Source organism: Pseudophryne corroboree, chromosome 7 (assembly GCF_028390025.1).
Source record: "Pseudophryne corroboree isolate aPseCor3 chromosome 7, aPseCor3.hap2, whole genome shotgun sequence".
Lineage (NCBI taxonomy): Eukaryota > Metazoa > Chordata > Amphibia > Anura > Myobatrachidae > Pseudophryne > Pseudophryne corroboree.
This window is the reverse complement of record NC_086450.1, coordinates 92,432,595-92,451,105: the sequence shown is the minus strand read 5'-3', so window position 1 is coordinate 92,451,105 and position 18,511 is coordinate 92,432,595. Positions and strand designations below refer to the sequence as shown.

Here is an 18,511-nt window from a genome sequence, read left to right as displayed (position 1 = left end):
TCCAGAATTATTCCCAAAAACGACAGCCGTCTCGTCGGAACCAACTGTGATTTTGGCAAGTTTAGGAGCCAACCATGTTGCTGCAGAATTGTCAGGGAGAGCGTAATGTTCTGCAGTAATTGGTCCCTAGATCTCGCCTTTATCAGGAGATCGTTGTGACTCCTTGCTTGCACAGGAGAACCATCATTTCGGCCATTACTTTGGTGAAAATCCTCGGAGCCGTGGACAGACCAAACGGCAACGTCTGAAATTGGTAATGACAATCCTGAACTGCAAACCTCAGGTAAGCCTGATGTGGAGGATAAATGGGAACATGTAAGTAGGCATCCTTTATGTCTACCGACACCATAAAATCCCCCTCCTCCAGAATGGAGATCACTGCCCGGAGAGATTCCATCTTGTATTTGAATTTTCTTAGGTAGAAATTTAGGGATTTGAGGTTCAGGATTGGTCTGACTGAGCCGCCTGGCTTCGGGACCATGAACAGGCTCAAATAAAAGCCTTCTCCCTGTTGTGATGGGGGAACCCTGAAAATGACTTGATTGTGACACAATTTTTGTATTGCGGCGCATACCACCTCCCTGTCCGGAAGAGAAGCTGGTTAGGCCGATTTGAAAAATCGGTGAGGTAAAACGTCTTGAAACTCCAGTTTGTACCCCTGGGACACTATTTCTAAAACCCATGGGTCGAGGGCCGAACGAGCCCAGAACTGACTGAAGAGCTTTAGACATGCCCCCACCGGTGCGGACCCCACAGAGGAGCCCCAGCGTCATGCTGTGGATTTGGCAGAAGCCGGGGAGGACTTCTGCTCCTCGGAACCGGCCCTGACCGGTGATCGTTTACCTTTTCCCTTTCCTCTAGTAGCAAGGAAGGAAGACCCTCGGCCTTTTCTGTATTTATTGGGCCGAAAGGACTGCATCTGATAGTGGTGTGCTTTCTTTTGTGGTGCAGGCACATAAAGTAAAAATGATGACTTACCCGCGGTAGCCGTAGATACCAAATCAGCGAGGCCCTCACCAAACAATACACCACCTTTATACGGTAGAGACTCCATAGCTTTCTTAGAGTCAGCATCAGCATTCCATTGATGAATCCACAATGCTCTCCTAGCTGAGACTGCCATGGCATTGGCCCTTGATCCCAAGAGGACAATATCCCTCGCAGCTTCCTTTAGGTAGACTGCAGCGTCCCTGATATGACCTAGAGTCAAAAGAATGCTATCCCTATCCAGGGTATCTATTTCAGATGACAAGTTATCTGCACATTTTTCGATAGCGCTACTCACCCACGCAGATGCAATGGCTGGTCTGAGTAGCGTACCCGTGGTGACATAAATGGATTTCAATGTATTTTCCTGCCTACGATCCGCAGGATCCTTTAGGGCTGCTGTGTCAGGGGACGGAAGAGCCACCTTTTTGGACAGCCGTGATAGAGCTTTGTCCACAATGAGGGGTGACTCCCATTTTTCCCTATCCCCAGAGGGAAACGGATACGCCACTGGAATCCTTTTGGGAATCTGAAACTTTTTGTCAGGATTTTCCCAAACCTTTTCACAAAGCGTGTTCAGTTCATGAGAGGGAGGAAACGTTACCTCAGGTTTCTTTCCTTTATACATACAGACCCTAGTATCAGGAACAGTAGGGTCCTCAGTGATATGTAATATGTCTTTTATTGCCACAATCATGTACTGAATGCTCTTTGCCAGTTTTGGATCTAATCTGGCATCACTATAGTCGACACTGGAGTCAGTGTCCGTGTCGGTATCCGTGTCTGCCAGCTGGGCAAATTAACGTTTTTGTGACCCCAAGGGGGTCTGGACTTGAAACAACACATCCTCTACGGATTTCTTCCATGCCTGGTTCTGAGACTCAGATTTATCCAATCTCTTATTTATCAGAGCCACATTAGCATTCAAAGCACCCAAAACATTCACCCAATCAGGTGTCGGCGGTGCCGACAGGGTCACTTCCCCAGCCGTTTGTGTCCCTAACATAGTCTCCTCCTGGGAAGAGCCTTCAGCCTCAGACATGCCGACACACGTGCACCCAACACACACAGACACACTGGGCATATAGGGGACAGACCCACAATTAAGCCTGTCAGAGAGACACAGAGGAAGTTTGCCAGCTCACAACCCAGCGCTCAAACCTGGTTCTGAAAGTTACAGAATGTCCCAGACCTGCAGCGCTTTTATAATAACTTATATTGCACCAAAAATCTCCATGTTTGGTTCTTAAACTCAGATTTATCAAATCTCTTAGTCAATTTTGTCACATTTTCATTTAAAACACTCAACATTTTCACCCAATCATCCTTCGGCGGTGCCGACACAGCCACTCTCACAGTATTTCCTGTCCCCACTCCAGCCTCCTCCTGGGAAGAGCATTCCGCCTCAGACATGTCGACACACACGTACCGACAGCCACAAGCACACTGGGGCTATAGGAGACAGACCCACAATAAAGCCTGCAAGAGGGACACAGAGAGAGATCTGCCAGCCCACACCCAACGCCTATCCCGGTACTGAGGCCAGTAAGGTGACTGCCCAGCCCTGTTAGCGCTTTTAATATAATCAATCAGCACCAAATTGCTTGTGCCCCCCCCCCCCCCCCCCGTTTTGGACCCTGTTACTTGTACAGCAGTGTGAGGAAGGACCAGCGTCTCTGCAGCTTCTGTGAAGAGAAAATGGTGCTGATGTGAGCTGTGAGGACTAAGCCCCGCCCCCATAATGGCGCGCTTCAGCCCCGCTATTTTTCAAAATCTTTATACTGACGGGGGTTTGGACAGCGGCTTGGCACCTTGTCCCCTCTTGCCAGTCACTTTTTTAGAGGTGTATATGCTGCCCAGGGTGCCCCCCCCCCCCCACGCCCTGCACCCTATAGTGCAGCTGAGTGTGGGAGCACGGCCGCTGTGCGGTACCTCTGAAGCCGTCACTGAAGTCTTCTGTCTTCTTCTACTAACCTGTCTTCTGACTTCTGGCTCTGTAAGGGGGGTTGACGGCCGGCTCTGGGAACGAACATCTAGGCATACCTAGCGATCAGATCCTCAGGAGCTAATGGTGTTCTGTAGCCAAAGAAGCAGAGCATTTAACTCACAGAAGTAGGTCTGACTTCTCTCCCCTAAGTCCCACGAAGCAGGGAGACTGTTGCCAGCAGTTCTCCCAGAAAATAAAAAACCTAACATAAAGTGTTTTCAGAGAAACTCAGTAGAGCTCCTCAGAGTGCATCCAGTCTGCCTGGGCACAAGTCTAAAACTGGAGTCTGGAGGAGGGGCAAAGAGGGAGGAGCCAGTTCACACCCTTTGAAATTCTTAAAGTGCCCATGTGTCCTGCGGATCCCGTCTATACCCCATGGATCTTGATGTGACCCCAGCATCCTCTAGGACGTATGAGAAAAATAATTTCTTATTGCTGCATATCCCGGCAATAATTAAGGTAAAAATACGAAATTTACCAAGGAGCCTGTCCCAGCAAAGAGTTGGAATCAAAGTAATGGCTATCCTCACTGAAAACAAATGCATTTGAGTTGCCCATAGACTAACTGCCAGAATGCTTCGCAATTGCAATTGGTAAATTTCACATATTGGGGGTAATTCCAAGTTGATCGCAGCAGGAATTTTGATAACAGTTGGGCAAAACCATGTACACTGCAGGGGAGGAAGATTTAACATGTGCAGAGAGAGTTAGATTTGGGTGGGGTGTGTTCAATCTGCAATCTAATTTGCAGTGTAAAAATAAAGCAGCCAGTATTTACCCTGCACAGAAACAAAATAACCCACCCAAATCGAACTGTCTCTGCAAATGTTATATCTGCCCCCCCTGCAGTGCACATGGATTTGCCCAATTGCTAAAAAAATTTCCTGCTGCGATCAACTTGGAATTACCCCCATTGTCAGTCCCCATACAAATCTATTGGGGCTGATTTTGCAAACAAATGGAGGGACCCTGGATACATTATGGGGTTGCTTATTATTTGTAGCTATCCCCTGTAGTAGGTATCCCCCTAGTTTGATAAAAATGCCCCTAAAAGATGGTCTATGAGACTATAGCTATGTTTAACCATCATTAATGGACAGGTTTTGCATGATTTAAGTTGTCAATGTGGTACGACTTTCCTTGTATTAGAGATGTGCACATGGGGGGTAATTCCAAGTTGATCGCAGCAGGATTTTTGATAGCAATTGGGCAAAACCATGTGCACTGCAGGGGAGGCAGATATAACATGTGCAGAAAGAGTTAGATTTGGGTGGGTTATTTTGTTTCTGTGCAGGGTAAATACTGGCTGCTTTATTTTTACACTGCAAATTAGATTGCAGATTGAACACACCCCACCCAAATCGAACTGTCTCTGCAAATGTTATATCTGCCCCCCCTGCAGTGCACATGGTTTTGCCCAACTGCCAAAAAATTTCCTGCTGCGATCAACTTGGAATTACCCCCTTGGTTCAGTTAAAAATTTAAAGAAATAAAAACAATAATCATTTATGAAAGTCAATAAAAATTGATAAAACCAGCTAAAATCATGTAAGTTTTTAAATCCAAAACCTGAACTTTGGAGTTAAAATCCGAATTCCAAACCACTGGAGGATCCAAACTGGGACCCGGTTTGGATCAGATCTCCTCAGGAGATCTGGTCCGGGTTTAGGTTCGGTTTGGATCCACAAAATCTGGTTGGATTTGGTTTTCTAGAACCGAACCGCACATCTCTAGTTTGAAATATGGAAGAGTTTAATGCTGTTGTAATTCACAATTGGGGATGTATGTTTCACGTATGGAGCTGTATGTATGCTACATTTCTAACATCAAACTCCAGATTGAATTGCTTGTAAGTGTATAACGTCTGGACTCATATCAGTGTGCCTAATTCACATGTGGTTGGAGGTGGCATCACAGCTGCTTACTTATGCACTGATATGGTAATGCAGCAGGAGGTGTCTGATGTAGACGTAGACATCTCCTGCATGCATTAGTGATCCGTGCTGCATCCTAAGACACAGCCTCAGATCACCTGCGACACAAATGGCCAGCTGAGTGACCCATGGTGTCAGAAAAGCCGGCCACCGCATTTCCAACAAAGAGGCCAGGAAATCTGTCTTGATACAGAATTCCTGGTCTCAGCACTCCCCCAAAACAGACATGACATACCTCTATTTTTTGAATCACCTACTGGTATCTGCAGCCATAGTGCATCTAACAAGGCAAGACCCGTACTGCACATGCGCAGTACAGGTCCAGTGTGTTATGAGCCGCAGCTGTGTCTCTCCTGCATTCTGTGTCCCGGTCATTGCTAAGCAAATTAGACGCTGCGTCACATCAGCATCTGGGACTCCGGATGACCGCAGTGGATTTCGGTCCCAGGTGTTGTCAAGCAGTCGGGACGCTGCTGTATATGTGCAGCCGCTAAGCTGCATTAGTTTGTGTATTAGACCTGGGCTCTCTGTGGGCTGCTGACTAGCTGTCATTTTTGTTAAAGGCAGCAAGCCCCACACAGCCTTGCTGGTGATAGCTTCATGCTAAGGTGTCTTGCTCCCCAATCCTGTTGCTGGTGTTCCTGATATCCTGGTCTCTGTGTGTGCTCTAGCCAGTGTCGTAACTAGGCATTTTAGCGCTGTGTGCAAGAAACGGCATTGGCACCCCCCCCATAGAAGATAAAATATATTGGGGCGTGGCTTCATGGGGAAGGGGCGTGGCCCCAAAATAAAACCAATTCATACTACGGTGCAAAATTACGCCGCACAATAGCGCCACTACACCAGGTAGAGCCCCTTTTTACACATTACGGCAGCCAATCCCCCTTTTTACACATTGTGGCAGATGAGAGAGAGAGAGAGAGAGAGAGAGAGAGAGAGAGAGAGGAAAGAGTGTTGGGGAGAGAGTGTTAGGGAGAGAGAGTGTTAGGTGGAGAGAGAGAGAGGAGTGTTAGGGAGAGGGAGAGGAAAGAGAGCAGTGCCAGATACGCACATGCCCCCACAGCGCCAGATACGCACATGCCCCCACAGCACCAGACATGCCCCCACAGCGCCAGATACGCACACATGCCCCCACAGCGCCAGATACGTACATGCCCCCACAGCGCCAGATACGCACATGCCCCCACAGCACCAGACATGCCCCCACAGCGCCAGACATGCCCCCACAGCACCAGATACGCACATGTCCCCACAGCACCAGACATGCCCCCACAGCGCCAGATGCGCTCATGCCCCCACAGCGCCAGATACGCACACATGCCCCCACAGCGCCAGACATGCCCCCACAGCGCCAGATACGCATATGCCCCCACAGTGCCTGACACACACATGCCCCCAGCACCAGATATGCAGTGCTGCTCACCTCTGGGCTCCACTGTTGCCGCTCTGCGGAGTCGGTCCAGTCTGCGTTGGGTCGACGCTGCCTCCAGGGGATGTGCTGTGTACTCGCATTAGCGGGAGGCGGGCGCTGTGCGGAGTGGGAAGTCATCGAGCTTTGCCCCCGCGATCGCGGTAGGAGACTGTGCCGCGATCACGGAAGGAGACTGGGCATCCATGAGCAGGGCGAGGGAGAGTGATGGGAGATGCTGTGCACCCGCGATCGCGGGAGGACAATAAGCAGGAGGGGGGACGTGGCTGCGGGTATCTGCGGCAGCGCTTTCATCATATGGCACTCTATGCAGATTGCAGCCACGTACCCCGCATGGTGGGTACGGGCCTGGCCGGCGCCTCTCATGTTTTTGGCCCCTTTCCCCACCCATTCCGACGCCACTGACAGCAGCGCCGGGCAGCCAATACGGAAGGAGAGGGGAGTGCTGCAGCGGCGCTACTACCAATGACATAGTGCTGCTGCGGCACCAGTCCCCCTCCCTCCTCTGCCTCCGGCGCTGCTGCTCTCCTCCAGCGCGGCGCACGGCACACAACAGGCGGCATGTAATGAGTCAATTTGACTCATTACATGCCCCTGGCCATGCGCCCTCAGGGTAACTGCGCTGTGTGCCAGGCACACCTGGCACACAGGTAGTAACGGCGCTGGCTCTAGCTGTGTCTACAGGACCTTTGTTGCCTACTTGTATCAGAAACTACTAAGCCCTGCATTTGGAGTATTGCTTACTCCTGCCTTGCATCTACAGTATACACCACCTGCCAGCAATAGAAGAGATAGTCAAAATTGACACTTAGCCAAAATCTCACATAATCAGTATCGCAAGCACAGTCATTATGTGCTTGCGATGCCGACCTAGCCCCTGTCGCATAGTGATAATCGGGCATAGCCCCATTCTCACCGTGTGTATGGGCCTAAGGAATACCGTGTTTCTCTGCAGTCAGAGATCTGTACACTCCTGCATTGCTGCAATCCTTCAGCTGACAGCTATATTGTCTCATGCCCTGATTAAGTAAGGATTGCACAAGCTTTTTGAGGTTAGTCATACTCTAGCTAAGCTACAGTATGAGAGGATACTTTTTTTTACTCTCCTTATACACAATATAGAATAAGTGATTCTCCCAGTGGCGTCACAAGGCGGGTGCGGGGGGTGCGGCCCGCACCCGGGTGTGACACCTGGAGGGGGTGACACCAAATGTCAGCTCCTCCGCAGTGACAGGAGCCAGGTGCTGCAGTGTGAAATTCCGTTACAGCACCCGGCTCCCGTCATAGCAGAGGAGCCGACAGCACACTGAGACCGTCTCTGGGGGAAGCCCAGCATCTCCGGAGATGCTGGGCACGCCCCCAGAGTGACGATCCCGGTATCCCCGCGAAGCCACGCCCCCTAGCTGTAAGGCCACGCCCCTTTTTTGCCGCGATCGCGGCAGTACATCAGGGGTGCGCACCGGGTGTCACCACACCTGGTGACGCCTCTGGATTCTCCTCTTAATAAAATATAAAACCTAATAAGACAATATCATGTAGGACAACATTCTTACTTTTCCCATTTGGTCCAAAGAGTTTGGTTGTCTTCTCTGCATTTCCTTGGTCATAAACTACTGGGACAGCAGGTCCATTGTCTGTAGGACATTTTCCAATATTATACTTCACAGGATATTTCTAAGAGAGAGAGACAGACAGAGAGAGAGAGAGAGAGAGAGAGAGAGAGAGAGAGAGAGAGAGAGATAGGGTAATTTACAAAAATGCACCTCAGTGCCAATGTCCATTACTTCCTTTTTGTGATGTCATAGGTATATTTCTGTGCTTTTGTGCAGATAAGAACATGGCTTACACATCATGACAATGGGAAGCAAATTGTGTTTGAAGGAGCTGGGATGATTGGATATTTAAATGAACAGGGGTGAAAGTTATTTATTCAGGGAAGAGTTTCTAGCTAACGTGGCCACATTGCCTATGGCTGTGTACACACGGTGAGATCCTTGCTATGCCCGATTTTGACTATGGGATTTTCCTTGAACTCCCCCAGAGCCACCGATTTTGACTATTTGTACTTGAGATTTTGTCTAAGGGGGCCATTCCGAGTTGATCGCTAGCTGAATTTGTTCGCAGCGCAGCAATGAGGCTAAAAATCGGCAGTTCTGCGCATGCGTATGTGGCGCAATGCGCATGCGCAACGTATGGGCACAATGAACTATGTCGTTTTGCACAGGGTCTAGCGATGCATTTCAGTTGCACTGCTTGCCGCAGAGTGATTGACATGAAGAGGGCGTTTCTGGGTGGCAACTAACCGTTTTCAGGGAGTGTGCAAAAAAACGCAGGCATGCCAGGAAAAATGCAGGCGTGGCTGGGCGAATGCTGGGAGGGTTTGTGACGTCAAATCCGGAACTGAATAGTCTTAAGTGATCGCAAGCGCTGAGTAGGTTTTGAGCTACTCTGAAACTACATAAACATTTTTTGTAGCTGCTCTGCGATACAACCGTTCGCACTTCTGCTAAGCTAAAATAGACTGCCAGTGGGCAGCGGCATAGCGTTTGCACGGCTGCTAAAACTAGCCAGCGAGCGATCAACTCGGAATGACCCCCTATGTACGATTTTGCCTAAGTGCCAATTTCAACTATACTTTGTACTAGGTAGTACAATATAGTCAAGCTTGACTTGCCTGCACAGTCTATCTAGTCTTGTGACATCGATCCCGCAGGAGTGTGCATCGGGATCAAATCGGTATTGCAAGCTGGTTAACACCTTGCAATTTCCACTAACTTTCCTTGCGATTTTGACCGTATAGTCAAAATTGAAAGGAGAAATCTCACCGTGTGTACACACCTTTAGAATATGCTTTCAGCATACCAAGCAGTCTGGACCAATGAGAACTATGCATGCATTTCATATACATATAGACCAGGATGGACTTGGGCTGTAGATCGGACGTGGCATCTGTCTATGTGCACTTGCTGAAAACATGGCCTGCCTGGGGCATTTTGCGAGTCATGGGTGCATGCCCTCATGTCATGTCCCGTCTCCCTGTCTGCTGGACAAGTAGAGTGCTGGGAGCAGGAGGTGCTTGGCCAGAGTTTCAGGCCGGCCCAGCCCATCAGCCCTTCTGGCATTTACCAGAAGTGCCAGATGGCCAGTCCGGCCCTGCATATAGTGGTGTTTTTGACACCAAAAGTTTTCCTTCATTCCCTTCCTTTCCCTATTAGGTGTAAGCATTCAGTGAGCATTACACCCCCCCCCCCCAAAAAAAAAAGATAATGTTGCTTCTCTCTACCCAATGCCCACTGTCTCAGCCAATTAGTATATGTCACATTTATTATGTGTTGGTATTGTGCTCACATTTATTATGTCAGTATTATTCTCACATTTGTTACTATCCTGTTATACCAAATGCTGCATTTTTGCTCTGTACAGCGCTATAGAATTTGTGGCACAAAAGTTAATAAGAATAAGAATACTACTACACCATTTTGCAGGAAGTGCCTACAATAGCATGTGCTCTACCCACTATTTAGTTCTCTCTACATATTCCAATTTAAATTCCCCACATCATGCGTTCCTGGCTCTGTCACACAGTCATGGGCACCACTGCCATCCACTCAATGATTTCCAGTACTTACCTTATATAGATGGAAGAGGTTTCCTCCATAGGTAGAAAGGAAACCGTTCTGTGTCCGATATCGGAGAAGAGAACTGCTCTTCCACTGGAAGAGGGGGCTCTTGTTCGGCACGTGCCATAAACCCACATTATCAGCTGGGATGTCATAATAACCGGGATTCTGAGTACACACAGGGAAAAGAAACAAAATACTGCTTTCATAGGAGACATTATAGACATTAACCTTTATATAACACAACAGTTCTTTTTTTTTTTTTTGCTCACACAGATATTGCTTTAGTTAGACTATTGTGTGTGTGCTGATTAATATGTAGGGCTATATGATATGTGTAATAATATCACATTAAAAAGGTCTGCAATATGTAAAATCCAGGCCTTATTTTATTTCTTGGGTTATGGCCTCTGTTTTATCATGTCGCCATCTGATCACCATAAGTCCACTTCATCTGCCAGCATCAGAAACAAGTGGGATCTATTAAATTTGTTTCTCTGCTACATTTGTCTAACAAACAGTTATTTTCCATATTTAAAAACACAATAGAAAAGGTGTTACCTGATAGTTAACCATCTTCAAAAATAACAACATAATACTTTTTCTGTGAAGCTAAGAACACAATGGTTGTTACCTTGTAGTCGTCACTGGTGGCTCCATCAGGTAACCCAAATGTGGCATAGTTTGCCCAGTTTCCATCTCCTTCAGGATTATTTTCATAGTTCCCTTGTTGGCTGGACCAGCGATCTCCTATTGTGCACTTTCCATTGATGTTGTTCTCATGGATACTCGCTACTAATGTCCAGCCTCCCCCATCTGTCGTCATGTCGCAGAAGGTTTGGTAGGAAATCCCATGTTCAGTAGATAGAGTATAAATTCCATCTGTCACCACGGAGACATACAGAGCTTAAAACCAATTCAAGACCTCTAGCCCCAAGCCTACATGCCATTCTGTACGCATAAAAAGGCAAAGGTTTCCAATTTGAGCATAACATCTTACTTATTTAAAAACATGTATAGGACAGACTTAAATAGGCCAAGGAAAAAGTCTTTGGAGATAGGGGGCCTAATTCTGTGTTGCTTTGTGTGCTTGGAAATAAATGTGAATATATCTGCCTGTATTTAGAGTTGCACGCACTTATGCAGCCACACCACCCTCATCATTTGTGAAAGTTCCCTTCATCCCTAGCAGCCATATACCTGCTGCAAGAGATCCCTCATAAATCAGCCTGATCTCTGTGTACGCTCGCCTCTGAATACACGCCCACAGTATAGGGAAATTCCATCTACAAGTAAGCCCATGGCACCCAGACGTGCGGTGAGGTAAATGGCTCAGGAGGCACTGGCTAGCACCAGAGCCAGATTTACGAGCAATATATGAGCCAAAGGGTACATGTGGGCATTATACACAGGTGCAGCAGTATAAACTCCTGGAAATCTGGTGAGTTTTGATCAGAGATGTGCAGAAAAGATAGGTAGGGGAGGCACTGTCTCACCTGCATTAGGCATTTTACTCCAGAGTTTTGGCTATAAAAATTATTAGAATAATGTTAAAAAGATATTTCAAACATATTCTTAGTATTTTTCATATACTTTAAATAGTCAAAACTCTGGTGCAAACGTTAGTATGACAGGAAAGGCTCTGCCTCACCTGCCTCACCCCACCGGACGTCACTACGTGCAAATACCAAATTGCCTCTAATTTGCACCCATTAATTGGGGATACAGATGAGATGCATAGGCCACTGAATCGCCCGTAGTTGCATAAATTTATCACATACACACAGAAGTGACGTATAAAAATGGGTGTAATATAACATCCTGGCGGTCGGGATGCTGGCGGTCACATGACCAACACAGACATCCCAACAATAAGTATTATACCCGTCCCCTGCCCCCTTCCCAAACCCGCCTGGGGTAGCGGCTAGGGCTAAGATTTGGGGGGAGGCGGCTAGGTCTAAGACACCGGGGGTGGTAGCTAGGGATAAAACCTGCATGATGGCAGCTAGGGCTCCCCCCCCCCCCCCTCTAATGCCTAACCCTAACCCCCGCCCCTGGTCCCTAACCCTAGCCATCACCCCGATGCTTACCTTTGGGATGTCGGCCGTTGGTGTTCCGGCACTGGGATTTCGAGTGCTACCCGCATCCCATACAAACTACTACTGTCCCCTCACTCTCATGATCAATTTAAGTTGTAGAAGAGGCTAAACTGAGCTGTATTTTAGGGGGAAAAATGTAACAATGTAAATGAAAGTGTTAGTAAATTTGCACTGTGACATTATTTCTAGAGTAGCAGTCCTCCCTTCTGTGCTCTGGGCGATACAGTCGTAGAGGCAGATTTAATTACCGGAAGTGTATACCACAAGGGTAAAAGGCTGGCTTTTAACGCCTGGAGCTATTAAATTAATAGTCAATTTCCCAGAATTCAAAACCTGCGGGCAACACGTGTTAAACCATAGATTCCGTATTAAGTGACGGAATCTATGGGTTACCCCTCCCGTTAAGTCAGAGAGTGTGCATTTACCTCAGATTTTTCCTTGCCGTTCTTGAGTGCATGGGGGAGGGAACCTTGGACTGCACACCCTAATTACAAATATAATGAGAGGTGCTATCATGCTGAGACTTGTAGTTCCACAAAGATAGAGAAAATGTAATGCCAATGCACACTATATAGTACCAAACACTGCTAATCAGAATAATAATAATAAACTCTGCAATCTAACACAGCAACATTGAGGTACATTGCATACTTTTTGGGCAAAAAAACAGTCCATTGATGAGGGTCCAGGGGAACTCGTCTCTGGTGGGTCCCTAACACTAGGTTTAAGTCAGGGGCGCGGGACCCCCACAAAGCCAGCGAAGGCCAGCCACCCCAGGGCAGCACACCAATGAGAGGCTAAGGTGTTAGTAGTGTATGTGTTCAGTGTATGTACCGGATGTCGGCAGGGTCAGATAAAATGCCTGTGGGTCTGACAGGTATTTTATCTGACCATATATTCCCAGCAATTAGTCTAATAAATAACAAGCAAGCAACAGAAAATAAGAATTTACTTACCGATAATTCTATTTCTCGTAGTCCGTAGTGGATGCTGGGAACTCCGTAAGGATCATGGGGAATAGCGGCTCCGCAGGAGACTGGGCACAAAAAGAAAGCTTTAGGACTACCTGGTGTGCACTGGCTCCTCCCCCTATGACCCACCTCCAAGCCTCAGTTAGGATACTGTGCCCGGACGAGCGTACACAATAAGGAAGGATTTTGAATCCCGGGTAAGACTCATACCAGCCACACCAATCACACCGTACAACTTGTGATATGAAACCCAGTTAACAGCATGATAACAGAGGAGCCTCTGAATAGATGGCTCACAACAAGATCCCGATTAGTTAACAATAACTATGTACAAGTATTGCAGACAATCCGCACTTGGGATGGGCGCCCAGCATCCACTACGGACTACGAGAAATAGAATTATCGGTAAGTAAATTCTTATTTTCTCTGACGTCCTAGTGGATGCTGGGAACTCCGTAAGGACCATGGGGATTATACCAAAGCTCCCAAACGGGCGGGAGAGTGCGGATGACTCTGCAGCACCGAATGAGAGAACTCCAGGTCCTCCTCAGCCAGGGTATCAAATTCATAGAATTTTGCAAACGTGTTTGCCCCTGACCAAGTAGCTGCTCGGCAAAGTTGTAAAGCCGAGACCCCTCGGGCAGCCGCCCAAGATGAGCCCACCGTCCTTGTGGAATAGGCTTTTATTGATTTAGGCTGCGGTAATCCTACAGCAGAATGCGCCAGCTGAATAGTGCTACAAATCCAGCGCGCAATAGACTGCTTAGAAGCAGGAGCACCCAGCTTGTTGGGTGCCATCAGGATAAACAGCGAGTCAGTTTTCCTGACTCCAGCCGTCCTGGAAAAATAAAATTTTCAGGGCCCTGACTACGTCCAGCAACTTGGAATCCTCCAAGTCCCTAGTAGCCGCAGGCACCACAATAGGTTGGTTCAAGTGAAAACCTGAGACCACCTTCGGGAGAAACTGAGGACGAGTCCTCAACTCTGCCCTATCCATATAGAAAATCAGATAAGGGCTTTTACATGACAAAGCCGCCAATTCTGACACACGCCTGGCCAAGGCCAAGGCCAACAGCATGACCACTTTCCACGCGAGATACTTTAGCTCCATGGTTTTAAGTGGCTCAACCAATGCGACTTTAGGAAATCCAACACCACGTTGAGATCCAAAAAGTGCCACAGGAGGCACAAAAGGAGGCTGAATATGTAGTACTCCTTTAACCAAAGTCTGAACTTCAGGCAGTGAAGCCAGTTCTTTCTGGAAGAAAATCGACAGAGCCGAAATCTGGACCTTGATGGACCCCAATTTGAGGCCCAAACGTCACCCCTGCTTGCAGGAAGCGCAGGAATCGACATAGTTGAAATTCCTCCGTCGGGGCCTTCATGGCCTCCCACCAAGCAACAAATTTTCGCCAAACGCGGCGATAATGTCTTGCGGTGACATCCTTCCTGGCTATGATCAGGGTAGGGATGACTTCCTTCGGAATACCCTTTTCCTTTAGGATCCGGTGTTCTACCGCCATGCCGTCAAACGCAGCCGCGGTAAGTCTTGGAACAGACAGGGTCCCTGCTGCCGCAGGTCTTGTCTGAGCGGCAGAGGCCAAGGGTCCTCTGCCAGCATCTCTTGAAGTTCCGGGTACCAAGCTCTCCATGGCCAATCCGGAACCCCGAGTATGGTTTTCACTCCTCGCCTTCTTATTATTCTAAGTACCTTGGGTATGAGAGGTAGAGGAGGAGAAACATAAACCGACTGGTACACCCACGGTGTCACTAGAGCGTCCCCAGCGATCGCCTGAGGGTCCCTTGACCTGGCGCAATATCTTTTCAACTTCTTGTTGAGGCGGGACGCCATCATGTCCACCCGTGGTCATTCCCAATGGTTTACCCGCATTTGGAAAACTTCTGGATGAAGTCCCCATTCTCCTGGGTGTAGGTCGCCCATCGGAGAATCCTTGTGGCTTCTGCCATCGCCATCCTGCTTCTTGTGCCGCCCTGTCTGTGTACATGGGCGACCGCCGTGATGTCGTCTGATTGGATCAGTACCGGCTGGTTCTGAAGCAGGGGCCTTGCTTGGCATTGTAAATGGCCCTTAGCTGCAGAATATTTATGTGAAGCGAAATCTCCTTGGAAATTTCTTCCCTGTGTGACTGCACCCCAGCCCCGAAGGCTGGCATCCGTGGTCACCAGGACCCAGTCCTGTATTCCGAATCTGCGGCCCTCTAGAAGATGAGCCCTCTGCAGCCACCACAGCAGCGACACCCTGTTTCTTGCTGACAGGGTTATCCGCTGTTGTATCTGTAGATGGGACCCGGACCATTAGTCCCACAGGTCCCACTGGAACGTCCTTGCGTGGAGTCTTCCGAATGGAATTATGCTTCGTACGAAGCTACCATTTTTCCCAGGACTCGTGTGCATTGATGTACCGACACCTGTCCTGGTTTTAGGATGTCTCTGACTAGAGATGACAACTCCTCGGCTTTTTCTACTGGAAGAAACACTCTTTTCTGGTCTGCGTTCAGAAACATTCCCAGGAACAGAAGACGTGTCATCGGGACCAGCTGTGACTTTGGAATATTGAGAATCCAGTCGTGCTGTTGTAGCACTTCCCGAGAGAGTGCTACCCCCACTACCAACTGTTCTTTGGACCTCGCCTTTATCAGGAGATCGTCCAAGTATGGGATAATAAAAACTTCCTTCTTGTGAAGGAGTATCATCACTTCGGCCATTACCTAGGTAAAGACCTTCGGTGCCGTGGACAACTGCAACGGCCGCGTCTGGAACTGATAGTGACAGTCCTGTACCACATATCTGAGGTACTCCTGGTGAGGGGGGTAAATGGGGACATGCAGGTACGCATCCTTGATGTCCAGGGAGACCCTGTAATCCCCCTCGTCCAGGCTCGTAATAACCGCCCTGAGCGATTCCATCTTGAACTTGAATCTTCTGATATAAAAGTTCAAGCATTTTAATTTCAAGATGGGTCTCACCGAACCGTTTCGGTACCACAACCACTGTGGAATAGTAACCCCATCCTTGCTGAAGGAGTGGCACCTTGACAATCACTTGTTGTGATTATAGTGTTGAATATCCACCAACACCGTCTCCCTGGCAGAGGGAGGTGCCGGTAAGGCAGATTTTAGGAAACGGCGGGGGGAAGAACGTCTCGAACTCCAGCCTGTACCCCTGAGATACTAATTGAAGGACCCAGGGATCCATGTGAGAGAGCCCACTGTGTGCTGAAATTCCTGAGACGGGCCCCCACCGTACCCGGGTCCGCCTGATCAGCCCCAGCACCATGCTGTGGACCTACAGGACGCAGGGAGGACTTCTGCTCTTGGGAACAAGCTGTGTGTTGCAGCTTTTTCCTCTACCTTTGCCTCTCGGCAGAAAGGATGAGCCTCTAGCCCTCTTGCTTTTCTGGGGCCGAAAGGACTGTACTTGATGATACGGTGCTTTCTTTTGTTGTGGGGTAGCCTGTGGCAAAAAAATCGATTTCCCAGCAGTATCTGTGGAAAGGAGGTCTGAAAAACCATCCCCAAACAGTTTCACCCCCTTATAGGGCAACTTCCATGTGCCGATTCGAGTCTGCATCGCCTGACCATTGCCAAGTCCATAACCCCCGTCTGGCGGCAATGGACCTAGCGCTTATTTTTGATGCCAGCCGGCAAATATCCCTCTGTGCATCACGCATGTATAAGACCACGTCTTTTATATGCTCTATTTTCAGCAAAATATTGTCCCTATCCATAGTTATTTTCCGACAGGGAATCTGACCACGCAGCGGGAGCACTGCACATCCATGCCGAAGCAACGGCTGGTCGCAATATAATGCCCTAGTGTGTGACTATATCTTATAGGGTAACCTCCTGCTTTCTATCAGCAGGTTCCTTCAGGGCGGCCGTATCCGGAGACGGTAGTGCCACCTTTTCTGATAAGCGTGTAAGCGCTGTATCTACCCTATGGGGTGTTTCCCCGCGTGACCTATCCTCTGGCGGGAAAGGGTACGCTGCCAATAACCGTTGTAGATATTATCAATTTCTTACCGGGGGAAGACCACTCTTCCTCACACACCTCATTTAATTTCTCAGATGCAGGAAAAACTACTAATAGTTTTCTCTCACCAAACACAATACCCTTTTATGTGATACCTGGGGTATAATCATAAATGTGTAATACATTTTTCATTGCCTCAATCCTGTAACGGGTGGACCTATTTGGAGGGTACACCAGTCTCATCGATGTCGACACTGGAGTCAGTATCCGTGTCGACATCTGTGTCTGTTATCTGAGGTAGCGGGCGATTTTAGAGCCCCCCCATGACATTTGAGACGCTGGAACAGGCACAAGCTGAGTAGCCGGCTGTTCCGTGTCGTCGACCTTTTATGTAAGGAGTTGACACTTTCACGTAATCCTTCCATAAGTTCAACCACACCGGTGTCGACCCCGCAGGGGGTGACAACATATTTACAGGCATTCGCTCCGCCTCCACCTCATTATCCTCCACATACCTGTCGACACAGCCGTACCGACACACAGCACACACACAGGGAATGCTCTGATAGAGGACAGGACCCCACAAAGCCCTTTGGGGAGACAGAGGGAGAGTATGCCAGCACACACCAGGGCGCTATATATCACAGGGATAGCACCTATAAAAAAGTGTTTTCCCTTATAGCTGCATATATATTGTATACTGCGCCTAAATTGTGCCCCCCCCTCTCTTTTTAACCCTTTCTGTAGTGTATTAACTGCAGGGGAGAGCCAGGGAGCTTCCCTCCAACGGAGCTGTGAGGGAAAAATGGCGCCAGTGTGCTGAAGGAGATAGCTCCGCCCCTTTTTCGCGGACTTTTCTCCCGCATTTTTATGGATTCTGGCAGGGGTTAATGTACATCCATATAGCCCTGGGGGTTATATGTGATGTATTTTTGCCAGCCAAGGTGTTAATATTGCTGCTCAGGGCGCCCCCCCCCCAGCGCCCTGCACCCATCAGTGACCGCAGTGTGAGGTGTGCATGAGGAGCAATGGCGCACAGCTGCAGTGCTGTGCGCTACCTTGATGAAGACTGATGTCTTCTGCCGCCGATTTTCCGGACATCTTCTTGCTTCTGGCTCTGTAAGGGGGCCGGCGGCACGGCTCTGGGACCGGACTCCGAGGCTGGGCCTGTGTTCGATCCCTCTGGAGCTAATGCATACCTCCCAACTTTGTTGTCATCCAAGGAGGGACAGTTCTGCGCGCCGAAGGCGCGCGCCTGATTTTAGGGGGCGTGGCCTACCGGAAAGGGGGCGTGACCTCGCGGCAAGTACCGCGATCGCAAGCCACGCCCCCGTTTTCGTCATTATGGGGGCATGAACAGCGCTGTGAGAGCTGCTGGTCATGCCCCCTCTCCCTCCCTGCCGTGAATAGACGCTGTGCGCATGCGCACAGCATCTATTCACCGCTGCTCTGCTCAGAGCAGCGAGTGACAGGGGGGCATCTCCCAACTGC

At 48.8% G+C, this 18,511-nt stretch overlaps 1 protein-coding gene across 2 annotated transcripts in view; it reads right to left on the bottom strand.

Annotated features, from left to right (window-relative positions):
• The window catches only part of LOC134944660 (intelectin-1-like), a 75,419-nt gene that overhangs the window by 39,742 nt on the left and 17,166 nt on the right, over window positions 1-18,511 (bottom strand). For both annotated transcript variants that reach the window (XM_063933422.1, XM_063933421.1), the window contains 3 exons: window positions 10,592-10,839; window positions 9,967-10,125; window positions 7,891-8,011 (listed from right to left, as the gene is read on the bottom strand). In XM_063933422.1, the coding sequence (XP_063789492.1) occupies window positions 7,891-8,011; window positions 9,967-10,125; window positions 10,592-10,839 (528 nt within the window). The remainder of the gene's footprint in view (window positions 1-7,890; window positions 8,012-9,966; window positions 10,126-10,591; window positions 10,840-18,511) is intronic.